Raw genomic sequence first — 23,088 nt, forward strand, 5'->3', positions numbered from 1 at the left:
AAAGCGGGTCACATGGAGATCTTGGAGTGTTTGCTAAAGAGAATTCATCCTGCTACGTCACGGCGTCTTCGTGTGTGTGTGTGTGTGTGTGTGTGTGTCGTACATACATAATACATGTCACATGTATGTAACCCCAGACTCTTACAGTGGGCAGGAGATGGTTTTGAAGATGCTCTGGTCCCACATACCCGTCTCCCCGCACGACTGTTTCAGGAAGAGCCTTTCGGTCCCTGAGTTCCGGGACTGGAGGCGGACAGCTACCCATGAAGCACAGTGAAGTGCGTGGCGCTTTCCTCTGAGGGAGGGGCATTATGTTGCCTTAAAACACAGGGAGGCGACGTCTGGTGAGAGGCAAGGTCTCAGGACGCCAGCAGGCTCGTCACTCCAGCCGGAGGCACAACGGTGGCTTTTCAAACGAGTTGCACTGGGGACCCGCCGCCTGCGTCACCGCAGCGTTCGGCCAGGAGCCCAGCCTGGGAGCCACCGAAGGGCAGTCCGAAGGCTGCCCTTGTGTCGAAAGGGCCGTTTCCAGTCGCCTCCAGAGGACGTCTAGGCGTGCGGGCTCCCCATGGAGCCTGGCTCTGGCTCCCCAGGTTTCCTCCCGCCCAGCGGCACAGGCAGACCCTAAAGGAACATGGGGTAGCAACAGCCACACGCCATTGATCTCCTCCTCTCCCCTGGAGTCTCCAGTGAACATCACCAGGTCGCCTCTCCCTCAGGGCTCGGGAGCCGCAGGTCCCGTGTGGGACGGGAGGTGGGACGCGAGGGGCACTGCCGGCTGCAGGTTGGCAAGCACTGCGTGGCTGAGAGGGCACCAAAGGCCCCACGCCACCTTCTCTCTTGGGCCCTGTGGTCCAGAGGCAGCAATGGCGTTGAAGTGGTTAAATATCAGAGCAAAGGGGCAGGTGCCTGAAGCTGTGAGCATGTTGGGGCCTCAAGCATGAACACTCAGGTGAACACAAGACAGGGAGGGGTGTGTGCCGAGTTCCCGGGAAGCCCCGGGGTCCAGGTCTGGGTGTCCGGGAGCCGGCGGGAGGAGGGGCCTGACCACGGAGACCGGTTCAGCCTCGGGGATCCCCCAGCAGGGTTTCAGGTTGACTCTGCAGGAGACAGAGCAGGGCTACCAGCACAGTTCTGAAGAAGTGGCAGCTGTACAAGCCAAGCCACCGGCCCCTTTCATTCTGCCGAGATTCTCTTGTACACACGCAGACCACAGGGAGCTTTCCCAGAAAAATCAGATCTTAGCAGCAAAGCTGCCGGGGCGGTCCCCAGCCCTGACTCTCGGGGACAGCACCAGCAAGCTTGCTGCACGACAACCTCCACGTCCAGTTGAGTCTCCGGCCACTGGACTCCGACCACAGCCACCCACCAGTGCCGCCCTGCTCTAGGGCCTCCGTCCTCACCTGGGTCCTCGGCCTCACGCTCCTGCGGCCTGCCCTGGGCCGGGTGTGCAGAGGCGGGCGCACCCCAGACACTCTCTGTCAGGGTCGGCTGGGGCCTCTGCCCACGCTGCCAGGTGCTGGAGACCCAGTTTCACACAAGCCGGCAGCAGCGCAGCCTGAGGTGTGGGCTGCGGCCTGGAGCAGCCTGGGGGAGTGCAGTGGGCTGAGGCTGGTTCACGGGAAACCACACCTGTGCTGAAGCCAGTGACACCGAAACCAGACCCCGTCCTGACCTCGCTGCTGTTCAGCTTCTCCCACAGACAGCGTCTTACCCAGCGTCTGGGCACCCCGTGGGGCCAGCTGTCACAGGGGCCTCTCCGTCCCCCTCCTGACCCTGCAGACAGAAGAGACAGTCTGCTGGATAACCTGCAAACCGCCCCCCCAAAGATGTCCAGGCTCCCCGATAATCCCGTCTTCTCTTTCGTTGACAGCTCTCTCGCCCCACCGTCCTTCCTATAAAACCCCCCACGCGGTTCGACCCCTGGGCGGCCCTTCTGGTTGCTGGACCGGATGCTGCCTGAGCAGGAAACGCTAAGTAAAGCCAGTTAGAAGGAGGCCTTCGGGTCTCCTTGGTGTAATTTTGTTTTGTTTTCTTTAGATTTTATTTATTTACTTTTAGAGAGGGGAAGGGAGGGAGGAAGAGAGGGAGGGAAGCATCGATGGGTGGTTGCCTCTCGTGCACCCCTCACTGGGGACCTGGCCTGAAACCCATGCATGAGCCCTGAGTGGGAATCGAACCGGCGACCCTTTGGCCACACCAGCCAGGATGAATTTTATTATTTAACAGGTGAGCAGGCAAGGTCATTGACACCAGCGCGCTGGGTGGAGTCCTGGCCTTGCCTCCTGAAGCTGCGACCTTTTCTGTGGACAGGGCCTGATGCATCCCGTGTCCCCACCACCGGCACGGAGCTGGGAGCCCCTCCCGGGGGGGGGGGGGGCAGCAGCTGCTGTAACGCCCTTGGGGCAGGCCCAGGACCTGAGGGAACAGGAGCCACTCCAGCTTCTCCTTTCTTGTATTTATGACTTCAACTAAAAGTGCTGTTTTCTGAAGGTCCTTCTGCTTCTCCTTTCCTCCCCTGCTCTCCAGGCTGCGGCTGGGGTGGGGCTGGGGCGTGGGGGAGGCTGCTCCTTTGCAGACCTGCGATTCCACCTCCCCACTCCGGGCTCGCCCCACCCTGCGGCCTCCGGGCCCCTGCCCGCCCTCAGCACGCGGGAGCACTTCCTCTTACAACTCGGTCCCCAATGCCCACTGAAGGAGTCCCTCTAAATCAGGTGTGGCCGCCCCCTCTGGTTTTCACCTTTTGATCCCTTATCTGGCTTCAGTTCCCGCAGGAAACGACACCGGGGGGCCTGGGGTCATTAGCAGCAGCTATACCAGTAATTGGGAACCAGGTTTCGTAGGGTTTCTGGGAGGTTGGCGGGACAGACTCAGAGACCAGAGCCCGAGACAGTGCACAGGTCAGGCGCCTGTGTGGCGGCCTCACCCTTCAGAGAGTGACTGACCTCAGGAGGGTCCGGAGTTAAACTCTGTAACCGGCGGGCCTCGGCGGGCAGGCCTGTCCTGGGCCGGAGTCCCCCTGACGGCACTCAGTCTGCACCTTCACCGAGCCCGTCTGCTGTCTCCTGTCTCTGAGATCACACACCTCTGGGATGCCCAGGTGGCGTCCCTTTCTCCGGACCCCTCCGGGCGCAGCCACCACCGGGAGCAGAGACCGCAGTCCCCGTGTGGCTACTGCCGTCGCGCTGACTGCTGACCGTCCCGGCCTGCACCCACCTGTGCAAAAGCAGCATGCGCCTGTCTTTTCCTTCCCGTCCAGTCCCAGAGGTTCCCCACGGCGCTCTCTCCCGCCTCCCCGACCTGCCACCCACGGAGGGCCTCTCTGGTTTTAATGTGCGAAGCAGGGGGCACTTTCTCAACCCGCTGAGGGTTTGCTTCCCGGCAGCTGTCAGTCTGGCTGAAATAAGCGCATGCGAATTCTTACAGGTTTGGGCGTTTCTTCCGCTGACACTCGCGAATGACCTCCGGAGGTTCTGGCCGTGTCCTCTCAGACAAAGGGCTCGTTTACTCCCGGCCGCGGCTTCCCACCTGGCGCGGAGCTCACCGCTGCTGAGAAAACGCTCTGCACCTGGGGCGGGGCGCGTGGGCCGCGGAGGGAGCTGGTGGGAGCGCGGCGTTTATTAAAGACCACAGCAGGAGTCTCCTCTGATGGTCTCCGCTGCTTCTCAGGGGCCTCTCATCGAAACGTCGTCAGTAGTATTAGCAGGCATTTTAACTGCATGACAAAGGACACTAGCGAGGTTGGAAGGGCGAGCCTACTCTATAAAAACACGTGTCTTAGGGTCCACATGGCCTTTCTCTTTCATCACCTTATTTTTCTCTCAAAAACTGTCAAGAAGACACATTCCCTGGAATCGATGTAACTGAAAAAAGGCAATTACTCACGTCGGTGAAACTTGAAAGTAACAAAAAAATCAGAGCAAAGCATTCATTCTGCTAAAGTGACCCTGTTTTTAAAATGGTTTGTAAAGGGTAACTTTAAAACAAAAATATTTATTTATTTATTTATTTTTAGACAGAGGGGAAGGGAGAAAGAGAGAAACATTAATGTGTGGCTGCGCCTCGTGCGTCCCCTACTGGGGACCTGGCCCACAACCCAGGCATGTGCCCTGACTGGGAATTGAACCAGCAACCCTTTGGTTTGCAGGCCAGCACTCAATCCACTGAGCCAGGCCAGCCAGGGCTGGTAAAGGTAACTTTTGAATGTCGAAGGCACCACGGACCCCAGAAGCATCTTTATGGTCTGTCCTGACCGTTCTCACGGGGAACCGACCTCGCACTGAGGACGCAGCCGCCAGCTCACTGTCTGTCTGTGTGCGGCTGGTGTGGTCGTGCAGCCTGCGGCCAGGGCTCCCTCGCAAAGGACGGCCCTGGCTCCCACAACTCTCCCTTCTCCCTCCTCTGGGGCTCACAAGCACATCCCTGGGGTGGGTAAGAGGGGGGTGGGATCGGGAACATGGCCCTTGGCTGGTTAGGCTTTTGTGAGCAGGTGTGTTCAAAGTTTTGCGTGAAGAGAGCAGGTCATGGGGAAGCCATGGAGACGCTGTGTCCCAGGGGGTCAGTGCCCCACAATGTTCTGCTGGGTAATCAGTCTAGAGGAAAATTGGGGATCCCGGCTGGGCTGAGCGGCCCTGCAGGGTGGGCCAGGCTGGGGGCGGATCAGCTCAGTGTCCCCCGCTCCTTCCCCCACTAGGGCCCCTGAGGAGGAAATGCGGTCAGGTTAGCATGAAGAGCCGCTCTAAGGAAGACACGGCCGGTGATGTGGGTGCACTGGAGAGGGGTGGGTTTGCCCCACGTGTGAGGACGGACTGCCTGCCGGGCAGCACGGGTGCCCGTGGTGCGACCCCAGCCAGCCCTGCGCGCCCTCTGGCCCCGGGGTCGGCCACGCAGAGGCCCAGGCCCTGAGCGCCGGGGTCCAGTAGAGGTGCTGTGGTGGTCATCCTACTCATTGCTTCCGTCTTCTCTCGGGTTTCTTCAGCCTAGAGCCTTTTAACTTTCTTTTTTTCTTTTAGGTGCTGAGACTGACTCTGACACTATCACTGAGAGCGGAAATAAAAGTAGAGAAGCAATTTCAAGACAATATTTGGTTTTATTAAAAACCTTTTTGGGCTTCAAATCACAGCCACAAAAAATAAAGACTCAAAACAGAGTCCACAGCTTAAGTAATGACATTTTCCCATGAGGATTTTACCACTTAATCTCGTATAAATTTCCTTTACACCACCTGAGTTCTTTTTCTACAGCGCAATGCAAGCAACCAAGGCCTGCGGAGTGAGTGAGTGAGTGAGTGAGTGAATGAATGAGTGAGTGAATAAGTGAATGAGTGAGTGAGTGGATGAGTGAGTGAGTGAGTGAATGAATGAGTGGATAAGTGAATGAGTGAGTGAGTGAATGAGTGAGTGAGTGAATGAGTGAATGAATGAATGAGTGGATGAGTGAGTGAATGAATGAGTGAGTGAATGAATGAGTGAGTGGATGAATGAGTGAGTGGATGAGTGAGTGAATGAGTGAATGAGTGAGTGAGTGGATGAATGAGTGGCAAGTAAGTGAGTGAATGAGTGAGTGAATGAGTGAATGAGTGAATGAATGAGTGGATGAACGAGTGAGTGAGTGAACGAGTGAGTGAATGAGTGAATGAATGCATCAAAGCTGCTTGGTCGTCTGCTGCCGACCCAGAGCACACTAAGGCGAGGACAGAGACCCAGTTCCGGAAAAGGAGATGACTCCCAGATTCTGGACCGAGAACCAAATCCCCAGGGGCCCCTCTGACCCATCCGCGTCCTGTCTGAGTCCTTGGGTCACACGATTTAAATGAACTCTTCTCCCTACCAACAAGTGGTGACCAGCTACGTCCCCGACAGAGTCGTCAAACACACGTACCTCCAGTTCCGCACAAAAGACCTTACTTCGCCTGGTAGGTCTACCGTGGGCAGACATGGCAGGTGAACGTGAGCGGAACCCTTGTTTCTCCTCGGGGTCCTGGGGGAGCCCGCCCGAGGCAAGGCACGTCACACCCGTGTCCCGGTGCCCCCTCACCAAGGTTCAGTGTTTATTTCTTAGCCATGAGGGCGGTTGGGGACACACGCATTTCCTGAGGGTTTGAGTGTGGGGGGCAGTGACAAGGTCAGACCTGCGGCCCCAGAGAGTGCTCCCCACTTTTTGACCAGGCTCCCCACCTTGAACAGAAAAGCTGCCCACACTGGGCCGCGGGGTGTCCGCGGTGCCCGGGAGAGAGGGCGTTCACCCACAAGGAGCCGTCGGAGGGAAAACCCCACTCGGCAGCGAGTCACGCGTGCGTGTCGCACGGCTTTCATTGCGAAATGTTATGATTGACACAGTGACACGTAGGCGAGTCAGGCGTGCTCTGGACACAGGCTGCGAGTCCTGTTCCCCAGCGTCGGTGTTTTCAACGCATAGCTTTAAGTTAATGAACATTATGTGATTTAAAGTCCTCTTAATTCTGCACAACCTCCCCCCAGAAAAGCCACTTCCAGGGATATGCAGGTAAAGCGACCTCAACGGAAACAGCACCCCGATTCGCAGAGCCTGCTGATCCCCGCGGTGAGCGCTCACACCCGGCCGGGTGCCAGCTCTCGATGGTAGAACGGCCGTCCACCAGATTCCTCACACCACACCCACGGTCTTCTAGAGCAGGAAAAGGGCGATTTGGGAACTTTGTGTGTGGACTGGGGCCGAGAGATTTCCCGCTGGTCTTGCTCTGCCCTTCGATAGCTGTGTGACTTGGAGTGAGTGGCCGCGCCTCTCCCTCTGCCTTGGGTTCTGGCCTGCGCTGGGGGGTGCGGCCCGATGCGGCGACCAGACGGACGGCGTCTGCAAAGCTGGGGTTTTTCTGGGTGTAAGTAAACTGCCCCCAGCAGCAAAGGGAACTATAAGTGATAAAACTAGAAAAACATCATTTTCTGAGAAAATAAATTTTTATAAGCTGTGTGCACATCGGGGACGCCTGACCTCTGCTTTGGTCAGTAAAATATTGGCCAAGGATAGACGCGCCCCAAACCAGCAGGGTTCCCTGGCGGCCGGAGGACAGCCTCCCTACTCACAGGGGTGGAGGCAGGCGGGTGCCACTTCCGCACAGCTGGGGAACGGTTCTGGAAGGAGCTTGGAGGGAAGGCCCAGCACCAGACGACTCTAGGTGTGTGGATGTAGGCGCGCCCGCTGGGTGATGTGGCTTTGTCCACAGCTGCACACAGGGTTTCCTTCCTTTTTTTCTTTTCTTTTCTTTTTTCTTTTTCCCCTCCCCTCCCCTCCCTTTCCTTCCTTCCCCTCCTTTCCCTCCCTTCCTAGCTGCTTTGACCTCTTAGCCCTCCGCTTGGCAGGGGCACACCAGTGCCATGAAATGCTCACTTGGGGCCTGAGTGCTGGTTAGTGTGGTAACCTTTTGGATTAGTCATCCCGCTCCCGTTCTCCCTTGCCCTGACACGCAGGAGGAGTGCATTTCTCTATGCGCTTTGAAGTGAGGCATGGCTACGTGACTCAGTCTGGCAAACGAAATCTAAGAGGCGGTGACGAGACTCACCTCCTGTTTCCTGTGCGTTGGTCACCGCGGAAGCACGTGGTGAAGTGGAAACTAGTCAGCCACCTGCCATCTGGTGCGGGACACGGGGGATGCACGAGAAGACAAGTGTGTCAGCCGATGAGGCTCGGGGGCTGTTTCTCAGTGACTCCCACCCTGACACTGGGCTGTGGAGAGCAGGCGTCTCCTCGTGGAGGGGCGCGGTTCGGAGGCAGCCAGGTGATGCAGGGAACGGCCTCACCGATACAGAGAGTGAGTCTTCGCAGATGGGAACAGCCCGAACACGAAGGGAACAGAGCCTGTCCCGAGCACTCTTCCGCGGGCACCAGGATGTGCCGCTCAGCGGCTGCCTGGCTGGGGAGGCCGAGTGCCGGGCGCTCCTTTCCTGGTCCCTCATTCAGACCACCGCCGTCCAGATGACACTGCATGCAATAACCTCTCACGATTACTTCCCACGTCTCTCCCCGTTACCAACTCCCTACCTCCTACTCCCCTCCCTTCCTTCTCTCCTGGAAAATGAGACACGGTCAAGCGCCTGCTCTGTGCCAGGCACCGCACAACTTTCCAGAAGGGCAAAGCCAGAGGGCTGCGGTTTGCCTTTGGAGGAGCTTCTGTTGAGTCTGAGCTCCCCGAACCAACAATGCTGATGTAGAACGGCGAGCGTGGTACTTGGTGAGGTATGCACAGGATAACACGCTGGCTCAGAAACACCAGGGAGTGACTCTGACCTAACGCAGCTCAGCCTTGAACTTCAGACCAGTCCAGACAGCACACAACGACCCAGCAGGGAGATCCGCAGTCAGCTGCAAACTTTGCCGAGTCACAACTCCGGGAGTGTCGCGGGCAGGCTCAGATCGTCCTTTGGAGACAGGAGAACACGTGGTTAAACGCGCAGAGTGTGTGAGGACTGAGTGAGAAACGTCTGCTCCGGGCTGTGGGGCCGAGATGTGGACCTTTCCACTCACATAAGCTGCTCCCTCTGGAAACAGTCGGTCAGGTCTGAAAATGCCCCTGCACGGAAATCGAGGAACAAAGGAGACCAGGAACAGTGCCCCGTGACCTGGGCCGTGGCCCGGGGTGAACGGTGTTAGGAAATGTTTTGCCGAAGACCGTGCATGTACAAGTCACAAACTGACTGGTTAAGGAATTTACTACCTTACTTTTAATGAAGTTTCATTGTGACAAGGCAGAGTTACAGTAAACGTGAAGAACAGTTGCAGAACGTGCTGTTCTGTTTGTTATTCAGCAAAGCAGACTCCGAAAAACAAAGCGTGAAGTCATTCAGAAAAAGCCTCGGCACACGTCACGCAGCCAGCCAGACGCAGCCCGGAGCCCCGCCGACGCCGTTGTTTGGCGTTTGGTTCGGGCACGTTCAAGTCCAGAGATGCACAGGCTCACAGTAAAGGCACGGTCAAAGGTTCTAAGTGCTTATTTGGGACATGCCATTATTTGGAATAAAGAATTTTGAGTTCCAAAACTGTGAATGGCTTACTGAGTGCAATTCATGAAGTCAGCCTCTGTCCTTACAAACCAGGGGACGCTCCCCTCGGACGACGGAAAACACACGCAGTCTGTGGCTGGCAGGCCGTGACCCACGCTCAGTCTCCTTCCGAGGTGGGGGCGGCAGCGCGGTCACTCCCTCGGGCTGCTGGGCTCGCGTCCCGGTGGCTTGGAATGGCAGGAAGCACCCGGCTCGCTCGTAGAGGTCCTCCCAGCAGAACTGGGGTGGAGACAGAAGCAGACACTTTCAGAGGTGGCTCCTCCCAGAGTCTCCTGAGGAGTGGCGGCAGGAGAAGTGTGCTCTTTCTTCAGGAGCAAGTGTAAGGAGCGTGTGGGGGTGGGGGCTGGGCTGCAGCAGAAGGCTGTGTGTGCGAGTGTGTGTGAGCTCGCCACACGTGCTCAGCAATGTCGAGTACGCACAGACACAGGTCAGGCCCAAGTGTGACCACCGCGTGGTGGGCTGTGCGGCTGGGCAGCGCTCGCTGGGCCGGGCTGGGCGGCTGTGGATGGCCCCGCCAGCACCGGCTCTCAACCAGCCCCGAGACACAGGCACCTCTGCGCTTTTATGCAAACTTGAAGGTTCTCCGGTTATTTTCAGAAAAAGCACTGCCTACCTTTCTTTCCATTTCTTTCTCATAGAGCTGACCAAAGATCTTTATCTTCCCTCCTCTCCTGAAATTTAATTGTGAAAAACGGAGAACCTGGACCCTGCCAAGACAATCCCGTTGCTGGGCCTCTCTGAGCCCTACCAGAGTTTCGGGCAGATTAAGTGGCTGTCTTTGTTTAGACACCTGAGACTCACTTCTGCTTAAAGACGGGACTGGGCTGGAACTGCCCGAGCAACTGCATTCGCACCGCCCGGAATTCTCTGCACAGACCCTGAAGGGCTGAGGGTCAGCTGTGGCCTGGGCTTCTGAGGCTCTTTACCACACCAGGACCTTCCCTCCACTGCTCCCTTTCCTTCTCTGCAAAAACAGAGGGTCCTCCCGAGACGCCCTGGCTTGCTGGTGCCCCCGGAAGAACTCCAAGACTTGGGCCCGGTCCCCCCACAGTGCAGGCTGGGGCGGAGCAGGCACACTGGGTATGTGCTCTGGAGAACAGCTGCCAGGTGTCTGGCGTTGGGCAGCACCTACATCCCTTAGCGGCCGCAGTCCAGAAGTGTGGAGGGTGCGTGTGCACGTGGGCCTGGGCACGCGTGGTACCCCATGGCCGGGCTGGGATGGGGGAGAAGGAAGAACAGTGGAGTCCGGGAAGCTCGCCTGTCTCAGAGGCGGCTGACCCAGCATCCGGAGAGATGCTCCTGGCTCCGCCATCGACTCTGGGAGTCGAGTAGCCTCTCTGGTCTCAGTTTCCTCTTCTACGCGGTGGGAACAGTGAGAGGCTCTGCCCCTGAGGACAGAGTGTCTGGGTGTCGGCCCAGAATCTACTTTACGACAAGCACCCCAGCTAATACTTGCAAATGCTCACACGCGAAGATCACTGGCTGAATAGAATCCATTAATATTAATAATAATTGTGAGACATTTCTGTATAAAGTATAACAGAAATCGGTGATGCCAAAGGTACCACTGGTGGGCAGCATCTGTCCGACTCCTTTCTGCGGAGCAACGCGCCGTCTGTGGACGCAAAGGGGACAGACCCTTCTGTCGTCCACCACAGTAAACAAACCCGGGCCAAGGGGCCAACCTAACAGAAGGATTTGGAAGCACCTTCTATACACATGAACTGGCACTGAGCCGAATGCACTGTTTCTATAGTCCAAACAGAAACACTCCTCCAGGGAAGGAGTAGCTTTTTGCTCTTTAAAACAAAACAAGCATCGCCGAGCTGGCTGAAGCTGTATGGACTTTCTCTGTTCTGTTTTCCTGTGATGTACCAGTGCTGCCCGAATGCCCACTTGAAAACTGAAAGTACATGGAAACGACACTCGGTCACGCCCAGACACGCTACCACTCGCCCCGCAAGCTGGAGAAGGCGGACGATACTCACATTTTTGGTCGGGCAGGGGAGCCAGGCTGTTCCGGCTGAAAGGAAGGTCCCTGATTTTGGCTCTGTTTGGGGACAGGTGCTGAAAGTTTTGTCCTGGGGACAACATATTTGCATCAGTCATTTAGGAGTCACCCGAGTGCAAGTTAGAAAGAACAGTGGGCGCGAGAGCCGTAGAAATTACTAGAGACCCCCCCACTGAAGATGCCAACAACAAGTGTAACAGCTCCTCTTCACTGGGTTTCTGCTACATGCCCATCGCTGTTTAAATAAAAGGAAAAGTATCAAAAGGTATCATTTTGGAATGAACTAGTTTAAGTAAGATTTGAAGACCAAGCACAGTGGGCCACCCATACTGTAAAACTTAAAAGCTTGAAAATAGAATAGGTCATAATGTATCACAGTCATCAAATCCGTGAAGAACGAGTGGGTGCTGGGCGGGATATGTTCTTCTGGCTGGAATTCCTGACGGGAATTACCCGAGGGGTCAAGGAAGCACTGCTGCCCAGATCGGTGAAGTGGGCATCTCCGGGGAGGGGCAGCTGGGACTGAGAGTCACCGCCCTGCCCCAGCAGGTGTAGGTGGGTGCAAGTCCTGGGGGACGGCTGTTGTCCAGCTCCGACCTGGACCAGTGTGGTGCTGAGGGCGCAGGCACCAACTCTGGGGAGCTGATGGCCAGGTTCCCAGGAACTCTGAGAGCTGGTGGCCATCACCGTGGGGCCGGGACCTCGGCCACGGTGGACGCATTTACACCACAGAAGTGAGCAAGCACTGGCTCTTCTTCTGGAGGGTCAGCTGTGACCCATTTAGCAACACACTGCGGCTTACCCGAAAACGGAAGGGAATACGCCAGTGACCAAGGCCCTTTTTGACAAGTGCTTGGGCCCTGGGGCCTGGCGGGATTCAACTCAGTCCCCAGCTCGGGTGATCGATGCATACCCTTAAGCCCTCGGTTCCTCGTATGAAAAAGGATAAAAACCACTGTGTGTCTGTCTCTTCCAGATGTCACGGAGAGGAAATGGGGGTGCAAACGCACAGCATTCAGGGTGCAGGGTCACCCCTCGAGAGACGCCAGCCGTCACTGCAGACTTGTTCTGCGCCGTGTCTGGCAGGCCCTCCTGCGCGGGGGGCAAGCGCTGACTTGGCCTTTCGCCCACAAGCCTGCAGGAACCGGGGTCAGCGCAGCCACGCCGGCAGGCTCCACGTCTTCTGTTGGGGCGAAGCCGCCCTCAGAAGCGGGGGGGGGGGGGCAGGAAAGGGTGTCAGCCAAGTTGCACCGTTCACCCGCACAGGTGAGTTCGGTGGCAGGCCTGCGGGCTGGCCGGCCCTCCGAGCAGAATCCCGGTCTCCCCAGTGGATGTTATATTTCTGTTCCTTTGGACTCAGAAGGTCAAGTAACTTAATAAGCCGTTGTTTAAAACAAGTCAGCCCCTCCTAAGTGGAACGGCAGCGAAGCCCACACCCCCGCTTGTGCGTGACCTTACCCACGAGCATTTGAGTGGAAGTCTGCAAAGCTGGGGACGGAGAGGACAGTGGTTGTGGGTGGTGTTTATTAGGCGCTCACTATGGTTGACACTGGGCTGCCCACTTACACAGGTGGGTGTGAGTGCATGTGAGCTGGACAGTGCCCCCCCGGTGGGACCGCACTGCTGCCATCACAGACACTGGCCTGGCGAGTGTGCAACAGTGTGCAGCCGTGCGCAAGGAGAACGCAGGCTGGCAGTCCCAGCACCGGCGCCCAGGCTCAGGTCAGCCTGGCCGGAGGACCCCAGCCTGCCTCCTCCCAGCAGCCAAAGCATGCTGGCAAGTGGGGAAGGGGGCAGGGCTGTGGCCGTGGTGTGGGGTGAGTGGGGGTCCACCCTCATGGACCCGGCGTTTGGCTCCGTTTCGAAGGACAGGGTGGAGCTGGGACAGCCCAGGGCCCCTCCAGGGGTGCTCAGCTGTGGGGACACAGCCGAAGACGGCCTCCTAGGACAAGGAGGCCGGAGGGGTTTCTGCACTGCAGGGAGGAACTGCAGTGAATGGAGGGCAACGGGCACTGAAAAGACGCATCCCGCCCGCACTCAGCTGCTGCCCGGGGGCTCACAGTGGGAGAGACAAGCAGGCTGGTTTGAGGCCCACAAGGCTGCTGTGAGGCAGCGGGGGGGGGGGGGGGGGGGGGGGGGGGAGGGTGCGCAGAGGTCAAGGCTCCTGGAGCCCCACAGACCTCGCTTCCCGGCCAGCTCCGTGACCGAAGGCAGCAGCTAGGCCAGCCGCTCTGCGCCTCCGCTTCCTCACCTCGAGGAGGGGGACGGACACCCCTCCGGCGTTGCTGGGGGAACACAGCTCACAGCCCCAGCAGCGGGGCCCAGCAAGGTGGAGCTGCGCAGTTTTGACCCGGAGTCAGCAAGAGCCCCCAGCCCCGCAGAGGTCAGAGGTCAGGGCGCCTTTTACGTCCACAGGTGTTCTGAGCTGGCTCCTAAAAGGCTGTAGGACGCTGCCGAGCACAGGGTGGGCCAAACGTCCGTTACGTTACATGTTTTCCCAGGCAGGCGGGGACTGTAGCAGTGCTTCCTTGTCTTTAACTTCGTTGGAAACAATTTTGTAACATTGCATTGTCACAGCTGTCATATCGGTGAGCATTAAAATAACCACATCGAAACGGGGGAATGTTTGTGCAGCCATTTTAATACTGAGGACGGAAGAAGACATGCAACACTTCGGCGTGTTATGCTTTATTTTTTCAAGAAGGGTGAAAACACAACTGAAATGCAGAACAGAAGACCTGTGCAGCGTGCAGAGAAGGGGCCGTGACCGGGCGAACGTGTCTGAAGCGGTTTGCGAAGGTTCTTGTACTGCAGACACTTTGGCCAAACGGTTCCTTGCTGTGGGGCTGTCTCACGCACTGGAAGGTGTTGAGCAGCACCCTGGCCTCTGCCCACTAGAAACCAACAGTGGGAGGGAGCCACCGTACTCAGAATGTCCAGATCAATAGAGTTATTGGTGAAAATGAAAAATGCGTCTTCTATTTTACGGAACAAACCATACGGGCTTTTTGTCCAACCCCATAAAAGTGACAGGAACAGGGACGCTGTAGCGTGCAAAGGCACAAGGGGCCCTTGCTCAAGGGGGTGGGGAGATAGGGCCAGGCAGGCTGAGGGGGCTGGGGACTGGGGCATGTTGGGAGGACTGTCTGCCTCAGTCCAGGAGACGCAAAGCCCTGGATGGGATGGGCTGGAACGGAAGGGTCACAGGACCAGACCTACATGGGGAGGAGGGTGCATTGTTGCTGGGATGGTCTAGAAAATTCCAGAGACGGAAGTTCTCTTGTGAGCGAGGGGGGAGCTCAGCACGCCCTTCCTTTCCTTGTGAAGGCCGGTGATAACCAGGCTGGGAGTGGACCCCTCCGGCTTCCTGTTCCATTTTCTCTGGAAGCCGCTGGCAGTGGAGGGAGCGGATGTGCTTGGGCAGGGCAGGGGGCGAGGGCCTCACCCGCGTCTCTCCCCAGTGCGGCGAGCGCACCGACAGGCCTCAGCGAGCGCTGGACGCTGACCATTACAACTCACATTCAGGGCCCTGAAGCAAGCGCAGGGTGTCCCCGCCAGGAGCTCGGAGGCAGCAACTCTGCGCCCACATTATTGCTGCCGCCACGGAGAAAATCCGAAGTTCCGTCCAAGTTCGAGCCAGCACTGCTGTGCGTGGATTTCTAGCAGCCGACTGACCACTTTGCCCCGTTCGACCCCCACGTCAAGTGCGAGAGGCCAGACGCACAAACACTGCCACCGACAAAACACTGTCGTGCAGACGCCTCGGCAATCCCGAAAACGGCATTTTGAAGTGGGGTAGGAATGTCCACAGAACTAAAACCCGCAGGCAGGAACCTTTTATTTGGGGAGGACGGTGCAATTTCTAAGAGGATCACACTGTGCCGTCCACTTTGGAACTTAGGGAGAGACGCGCGTGCCTCGGGGGTGCCTCCCTGTTCAGGAGATCCGCGGCTGGGTTCTGAATGCGCCACTGACAGGCTGTGAGGCTTGGAGCCCTTTGGGTTTGCTTTTCTGGGCCACGTGGACTGCAGTTAGAAAGGGCCCCGTGGAACCTAACGGTCCTGGCCTCACATCCAGAGGGGGAGGAATAGTGGCCTGGAGGCCTGGTGTGTCTTGCTTTATCAATCAGTCTTCATCCAGGAAAACAGAGATCTCTCCAGGTCTTTGAAACAGAGGGAATTTCAAACAAAGAGTTGGTTATACCGGTCAAGGGAAAGCTGAGAAGCCAAACACAGCACCAGGTGGAAAGGCAACCCAGACAAGAGCCAACCCGCTAGGCTGGGGGGAGAGGCGAAGAGGTGGTCTTAGTGCAGCCGAGAGACTCTTGGGAGCCAGAACCACAGAGGAGGGGCCGTGGGGAGGGAGCTGGGAGGAGGAGAGCCACTGCAGGGCCGGGGAGCGGGCTTCCACAGCAAGCTCCTGCTCTCCGCCTGCGCCTCCTGGCACTTGGCCCAAAGCACCCGGAAGCAGCTGGCAAGGCAGGCTGGGAAGTGGAGTTCCTGGAGATCCTGGGGGGCGTGGCAGGGAGACGCTCAGATGCCAGGGCAACAGGCAGCGGACGCTTACATTTCATCATCTTAACACAGGGAACGTGCGCTGTGTCCCTAAGGCCCAGGGCCTGGCGTGGTTAAAAATCACCAGTGGGGTCCCGGCTGGTGTGGCTCAGTGGGTTGAGCGCCAGCCTGCGACCCGAAGGGTCACCAGTCAGATTCCTGGTCAGGGCATGTGCCTGGGCTGCGGGCCGTCTCCAGTTGGGGGAAAGCGAGAGGCCACTCATGGATGTTTCTCTCTCACGCAATGTCCCCCCCCCCCGAAAGACAAGACAAAACCACAAACCAGAATGTGCGTCTAGCACCCTGTTCAGGTCCCTGCTCTACGGACTGGACGTGCGCCAACTCAGACCCTAGCGGCAGCCTGCCCCGGATGAGTTAGGCGGGGTTTCCTCCCGTTTTTCCAGACGAGGAAACAAAGGCTCAGAGAAACTTAGTGCCAGCACCTGAGTGGCTGGCCAGACAGCGTGGCTCAGAGCCCTGAGTAGCCATTCAGTGAGTGAGTGCGAGACCGAGCCCTCCCCTGAAAGTGCGGCGCGCTCTCGCACCTCAGCCCGAGAGAGAACCAGCTGAGAGTCAGGGCGCGGTCAGGTTAGCAAGTCTGCGCCCCTGAAGGCTGCCGTGCAGGCCACGGGCTCTTGGGAGGGTTGTGTTAGGCACCACTCAGTGGCCCAGAATGGCTGCCAGTGATCAGCACTCAAAACGCTGGGAGAGGCCAGATGACACCTGCTTTTACTTGGGGCACCTGAAGCCGGGAGGCCCAAGAAAGAAAGGAGGCACTGCCCTGACCTGGTGGCCCTGTGGTTGGAGCATTGTCCCGTACACCCAAAACTAGCGGGTTCGAGCCCCGGTCCGGGTGCGTACGAGAGACAGCTGGTGGATGGTTCTCTCTCATGTCACATCTCCCTCCCTTCCTCTCTCTCAAGTCCGTGAGTGTGTCCTCAGGGGAGGATGAGAAACAAAGAAACACAGAAAAAGACCCATCACCATTTTCCCTGGCCCTGCCCTCCCAGCGCCAGTCACACCAGCCCCTCCCCAGAGGGGACCCCTGTTGCGGGAGAGGCTGACAGGAGTGAGGATGGAGGAAGCCCGCACTTTACCTGCTGACGGGCTGTGCAGGTGAGGGAGGTGTGGAGGCCCCGGGACGTCCTGCTGCTTGGGTCTGCCGCACAGCAGCCGGTCCAGCAGCCTGTTGGCCGCGGATGCTGGCCACGCCTGGCAGAGCCCCTGGTGGGCATCGCCGCGCCAGAGGTCACTCCGCAGCGCCTGGCCGCCTGGCCTGCTGTGCAGCAAGTCCTGCTCGCTCCAGCTTTTCTGAGACGGTGGGCCTGCGTGCTGGGGGCCAGGGCCGGGGCCCAGGCTGGTGTGGGAGGGGGCCCCAGGGCAGGCCGTGGGGAAGCTGTTGCCTGCGGTGATGGGTGGGAGGCTCTGCGTTCTGATTGGTGGAAGCCCCTGGCGGGCCAGAGGCCTTTTCTCTGGCCAGAGGTATTTTGAATCCTCGGGGGTCCTCTTTTTGAAGCCGACCATGGGTCCCTGGTCCCCAGGCTGCTCCTGGCAGTTGGTACCCAGGACGTTGTCAAAGGTGGTGATGATGTCATCGACTTCCGAGGGGAGCTCCCCCCTGTCAGCATCCTGGTGGCCGTCCTCTGGAGAGGCCCTCTGCTCTTCTTTCTTGCCTTTGCCGAAGATCTGGTTGAGCACGCCGAACCGTCCCTCCTTCTTCAGGGGTCTACCGGGCTGGGGAGGAAGGGGGTGAGCAGGCTCCACTCTGTGAAATGCCGAGGACAGAGGTGAGGTCAGCAAGTGCAGGTGACAAGCCCACCGACTCTTCCGTCTGGTCCTGCCCCTGGGCTCAGCCCTCTCAGCTCAGTGACACACCAGGACTCAAGACCCCCTTCTAGACCAGCGATTTTCAACCTGCCCACCGCAAGTTTTAACACACGTGCTACCTGGCTGTTTAGTCAGCGCCACCGACCTCTTTTCCCTCAGGCTGTCAAATAAAAAGATGACAGCAGCCAACCCAATAATAGCCATGTGTGAACGCATCAAATTCATACCCATTTTTTGGTCACATCGGCGAAGGATACAATGTATTCTTTGGTGTGCTGCAGGGTTTCAGTGATTGGTTTAGGTGGGGTGAGGTGGGGCAGGTTGGAACTTGCTGGTCCCCACAGAAGAGCTTCCTGGACGGCCTGTCCCTCCCAGGAAGAACGGGTCCCGGCACAGAGGCTGGTCTGTCAGATTTGCAGGGACAGCCTGTTTTCACTGCTGAGAACAGCCCCCAGCTCCCTGCCCTCACTCTCAAGGACAGGCAGGCGCAGGGTAAGGACGCGGGCTCTCAGCCAGAGACGAAGGCCAAGGGCGAGCGGAGCTGCTCGGAGTCAGGAGCCCCGAGGTGTCCGGAGGGGTGGCCCTGGTCTCAGCCTCTCTGACGGCCCCCGGGGACCCCAGGAGATGGGGGAGGGGCTCTGACACTCTCCCCTATGTGCTTTTGAGTCCCTTCCAGTTTTCACTAAGTTTCCTGCTGAAAAACACTTCATGAAAAGTATGCTAAAGGGGACCAGGGAGAGACGCTGCCTCTGGGCTTTAGCCGCAGAAGAGGAAGCTTGGGGGCCAGGGGTGGGAGGGAGGGAAGTGAGCAGCAGGGACTGGCAGGCACGTCCCAAGGGGAGAAAGGTCAGCGGCCAGCCGCACACGGGGCTTCCCTGGGCACCGCTCTGTGTTTGCCCCTTGGAAACTTCTGTTCTCTTCTGAGGCCGCAGTCGACCTACTGCTTTCCGCGGTGTGAGCGGAGGATGCGGCCTGACCGCCGTGCGGCCCTGGAGCCAGACGGTGGCCCTGCTCCCCGAGAGCGAGATGTGGGGACCTGCGGTCTGAGGATCATCACTTGTAGTTGGGACACGTGGTGCAAAATCGCACCTTTATCCCCAGGGAGGTATTTTTATCCGCCCCCACCCCCACCCCCCAGGAGGCACTTGGAGACACTGAGCGTCGCTTCTGGACGCCCAGGCTGCCGGGAAGAGGCTCAGGGGATTTCTAACCCTGTTCCAAGTTCCCTTGTCGACCATGTCCCGTGCTGAGGGGCTGATGCTGCTTCAGCAGCTGCGATAGTCACCTCCTTGCCCTCTTACGGGGGGGGGGGGGTCTGGGCCGGTGGGCCTCCCAGTGTGGCCATGAGCCCTGGGGACAGGGTCCGGACAGCCGTCAGGGGGCTCGTGGGGTGCACGGTGTTCCTCTCTGTGGGTCTTCCTCACTGTGCCGCTTTCGCACCAGGGGCTCAGCGGAGACAGAGGGCAGGACTGGGGTGACCGGGCCCCAACAGGGGCAGCGGTGTCCTTGGGCTTACTCCACAAGCCTTGTCATTTAACTCAGCAAAGCCCAGTGTCGTTTGGAAGACACTTGTAACGAAGTGAGCCGATATCTTCCAAACAACCAAAGCAAGCTGCTACAAAACCACGCGTATGGACAAGTGGATTTGAACGCCACAGGAAGTGTGCACTCCTGTGGTGAGGTCCGCCCTGCAGACAGCTGCTGGCCAAGCTCCGGTGCGCCCTCGGTTACCTGAAAAGGCGACCGAACCATTTCCGGTCCAGCCAGGCGTTTCCGTGAGGCCGGGCGGCTCTCGCGCACGTCAGTCGGAACGACGGCGGTGCCGGACTGAACGCAGGTGCAGCGGGGTCCCGCTGAAGTCTGCTAGACTTCTGTGCCGAGGCCAGAGACCTGTGAACCCACGCTCTTCCCGTTACAGTGTTTTGTGTTTCGAGCAGCAGGTGGTTTCGACCAAAAGCATGGTGTTGATGTTAACACAGAAATGTAAAGGGTCCGCTATTACTTTAAACAGACAGCTGAATAACTACTCCCCTGGAAACTTTGTTTTCATGGTGAATGTGTGCGTGTCAAGTCGCAGGATCAAGAGCTCTTTGGGGTCTCCCACCACTTTGAGAGTGAAGGGGCCTACGAACAAGAGGTGTGAGGACTGCTGGTGCCGGCGGGGGCCGGTAGGACCACGGCTGATGGGAAGAGGGGGCAGCAAAGGGAGCGTCAGGTGGACGGACTCGCTGCCATCGTTTCGCTCCACAGAGGCGAGGGCAGGTCACCGGGTGCTGACAGTGGCAGAGGCAGCCGGCCGGCCGGGGAATTGGCAAGTTCCCTCCGCCCGGGGGGGAAAGGGAATGCACACCCCGCGCCGCACTCACCTGCTGTCTAGGGACAGGAGCCGGACGCAGGCCAGGTGGCCGCCTCGGAGCGCGTAGGCCAGGGCCGCGCCGCCGTGCACGTCTTGCTGCCCGCTGTCCACGCCCAGGTCCAGCAGGGCCTGCACGCACGCCGCCTTCCCCGCAGCCGCCGCCCAGTGCAGGGGTGTCCTGGGGACCAGGCGGGAGGGGACACAAATGCGTGAGCACAGGTGGGACAGGCCCCGCTCGGCGCAGGAGAGGCAGGTTGCTGGGGCGTGTGGGAATGGTAGGGTCACAGGGGCTTCAGGGAGACGGGTCGCTGGAGTCTAGTGCGCCCGGCCTTCCGCCTTCGCTGGCCTTTCTGCGCATCTCCTAGAAGAGGAAGGTGTGGGTCGAAGGTGGGACCCACTTTAAGGCTCTTTGTACTTCTTATCGAACTGCTGTCTAAGAACACTGACCCGACTTACCCTCCTCCTGGTGGGGGCCTGGCTCCTCCCAGGCTGAGTGTCAGCCGGCCCGAACACCTCGGCCCGGCTGGTGGCTGAGCGACGCTTCACTGGGGCTTTCTTTGGGGTCTGCTTTCTCAGCAGCGAGCTGGACTTCTGAAATGTGTGTTCAGTTGTCAATTGAGTTTCCTCGCTGAAAGGACCCAGTGCCCTTTGCCCGTGAGAGTGTTAGTTTTTCTCACCAGTTTATGAGGGTTCTGTGCGTGGTACAGGCATCGATCTTTCATAAGACGTCCTTACACAAACGTTTCCTCCAGTTCGTTACTCGACTTTTAAGTTTTTAGTGATCTTCCGTAAGTTTTAAAAAACGACCTCTTCGTTTTTGTGCCTTTCACAATTTTATGCTTATAGAAAGTCATCAGCCAGGAGGTAAATAAACACTCATCAGTATGTGAAGCTTTATTAAAATGTAAAACTTGTCCTTTTTAAAAATAAAATGAAAAGAAAAAGCCAGAGACTTGGAGAAAATATTTGCAAATCGCACATCCAATGAAGGGCTTATATTCAGAATACATAAAGTCTTTCAAAGCTGAATACGGAAATCCAGAAGCCCAGAACACACACTTGGTCAAAGAAGATATATGAGAGGTGAATCAGCTCACGAGAAGGTGCTCATAGTGTCCTCCCCTGGGGAGATGCACGTTAAAACCACAGGGAACACTGCTGCATTACCTCTGAAACGGCCAACATCCCAAAAGAAAAACACGAGCCCGGCGACCCCAGGAGACCCTGGGGCGTCGGCCGTTGCCGGTGGGACCCAGAATGGTGCCGGCCACCTGGAACGTGGCATGCCAGCTCCTTCTGCGCCGTAAACATGCCCTCCCTGCGTGAACAGCAGTCTCACTTCTGGATGCTGCTCGGCTCGAGAAATGAGAACTCGCGTGCACACAAATGAGAATGAACCCAAAGGAGAACTGGGCGTGACTGTTGGTAGCTGCGTCACAACGCCCCAAATGGAAACACCTTACGTCCTTCCGCAGGTAACCGCACCAAGGAACAGCAGCTCCTCGCCCAGCGGAACGGACCTCAGCACGGAGGGCGGCCCATGTTATGCAGGGCGATGCGGGCACGACCCCGACACGGCCGGCTCAGTGAGTAAGACGGTCTCCCACAGTTCCACACTGCATGTTCCATGGACGCGCTTCTGGAGAAGGCAGACCTCCGCGAGGAGAGCCGATCGGGGCCAGGGCGGAGAGCCGGGGGAGGGCTATGAGGACACACGGTGAGCCAGCGCCGAATGGACGGCTTGTTCGGAATCTTGTTTGTGGCGGTTACAGGAATCCGCGAGCGAGCTGAAATCACGTAGCCGCACACCAGACGGGTGAATCTGACTGACTGTAGATTTTTTAAACAATCAATATTTTCTCCCATGTTTATTTGGATTAAAAACACTGTACGTGGTTTGCATGTGAGGGTGAGGCCACGCTGCTTTCCAGGCACAGGGCCCGGGTCCCAGCGCCGGGTGTTACGTCCGCCGGTGAGGTGGGGCCACATGCCAGACCCGGCCCGGGTGCGGGTTTCTTGCCCTTCCCCCTCCCCATGAAAGACCACGGTCGGCTTTGTGTGTGACCTCAGGGCAGGAGGTCCAGAACAGGCAGGAGAAACCGTGTCTCTCTGTTTTCAGAGCCAAGCCCGGAACTGAGAGCCCGTCTGGAGTGAAGGAGTCAGACCCCCCCACCCCAGCCATGGGACATGGGGGTGGGGCGCAGGCAGGGGCTCTGGCCCCAGAAGCGGAGCCCACTACAACTGAGCTTCCTCGGCGGGGCTGCTGGGACGTTGGGCGGGGGAACCTGTGAGGATCTCCAGGTAGTGGGGCCATAGGAGGGAGGGGAAGGGGGGCATGGGGAAGGGACCTTCCTGTAAGTGGAGTTCCCACGAAGAGAATGGCTAGGCTTCCTGTCAGGCCCTCGGGGAAGGGCCGTCCTGGGGAAGGACAGGAGGGCCTGGGAGGCTGCTCCTTGGCCTTGTGCTGGGGCCCTGCGGTTGCTCAGTGGGACAGAGCGGGGCTCAGCTGGGACGCCTGTGAGGACACCGTGCCCGGTGTTTGGAGGGCAGCTACGTGCACAGTATCCAAGATCCCCACACGCAGGCTCTGTCGGCAGTCTACCAAACACCCTCCCCCTCAAGGGACGCTGTGGGCAGCGATGGGACGGCTGCACGGGGCTGCGTGCGGGTTGAACACAGCGGTCAGGCGCACTGCCTGCGTGGGCCTGTGGCAGACAGGCTTGCTCCGCTGCAGGTGAGAGGGCTCTGAGACGGATTCGTCAGGAAACCGGTGGGACCCCAGCCAGGCTGCGCCCTCCCGCGGAGAGAACACGGGGCTAATGAACTCTGCGGGGGCTCAGCCTCCCGACACGGGACAGCGTGTGCTGGGGCTCTGTGCATCCTCCTTCACAACTGCTAGAGCAGCTGTCCTCGCTCTTCTGACCCACAGCACGGACGAGGCGGCCCAGGTGAGCAGGGGGAGCTTAACTTGGTTTGCAGAGCGGCAAGGGGAGCATGGAGACGACACCTCCCTGATACGCACAGGGCCTTCGGGGAGACCTGCCGCGTCCACGTCCAGGCGAGGCCAGCTGTGGCTCCTCCCTCCCCTCTGTGCTCTGGGTCCCAGAGCCCATGCAGCTCCAGTCGCCTCCTGCCCCGGGACTGGCCTCAGCTCCCACAGTGAGGGGCAGAGGGGCAGGGCTCGTGATTCAGGAGACAGGCACAGACAGGAACAGGGGGGACGGTGGGGGGTGTGCGTACAAGAACGCAGTGTTGCTGGAGGGTCCATAGCCAAGGAGAGATCTGTGGAGCAAGCCCACATTCCCT

At 58.5% G+C, this 23,088-nt stretch overlaps 1 protein-coding gene across 1 annotated transcript in view; it reads right to left on the reverse strand.

The window, feature by feature from the left end:
• Window positions 1-9,071: 9,071 nt before the first annotated feature.
• The window catches only part of ANKRD55 (ankyrin repeat domain 55), a 62,854-nt gene continuing 48,837 nt past the window's right edge, over window positions 9,072-23,088 (reverse strand). Inside the window, exons 8-11 of the mRNA XM_045204834.3 lie at window positions 19,793-19,960; window positions 16,697-17,364; window positions 11,024-11,116; window positions 9,072-9,254 (exon numbers count right to left, since the gene is read on the reverse strand). Coding sequence (XP_045060769.2) covers window positions 9,133-9,254; window positions 11,024-11,116; window positions 16,697-17,364; window positions 19,793-19,960 — 1,051 coding nt within the window. The 3' untranslated portion in view covers window positions 9,072-9,132. The remainder of the gene's footprint in view (window positions 9,255-11,023; window positions 11,117-16,696; window positions 17,365-19,792; window positions 19,961-23,088) is intronic.

The sequence above is a fragment of the Desmodus rotundus genome, chromosome 1 (assembly GCF_022682495.2).
Source record: "Desmodus rotundus isolate HL8 chromosome 1, HLdesRot8A.1, whole genome shotgun sequence".
NCBI classification, from domain to species: domain Eukaryota; kingdom Metazoa; phylum Chordata; class Mammalia; order Chiroptera; family Phyllostomidae; genus Desmodus; species Desmodus rotundus.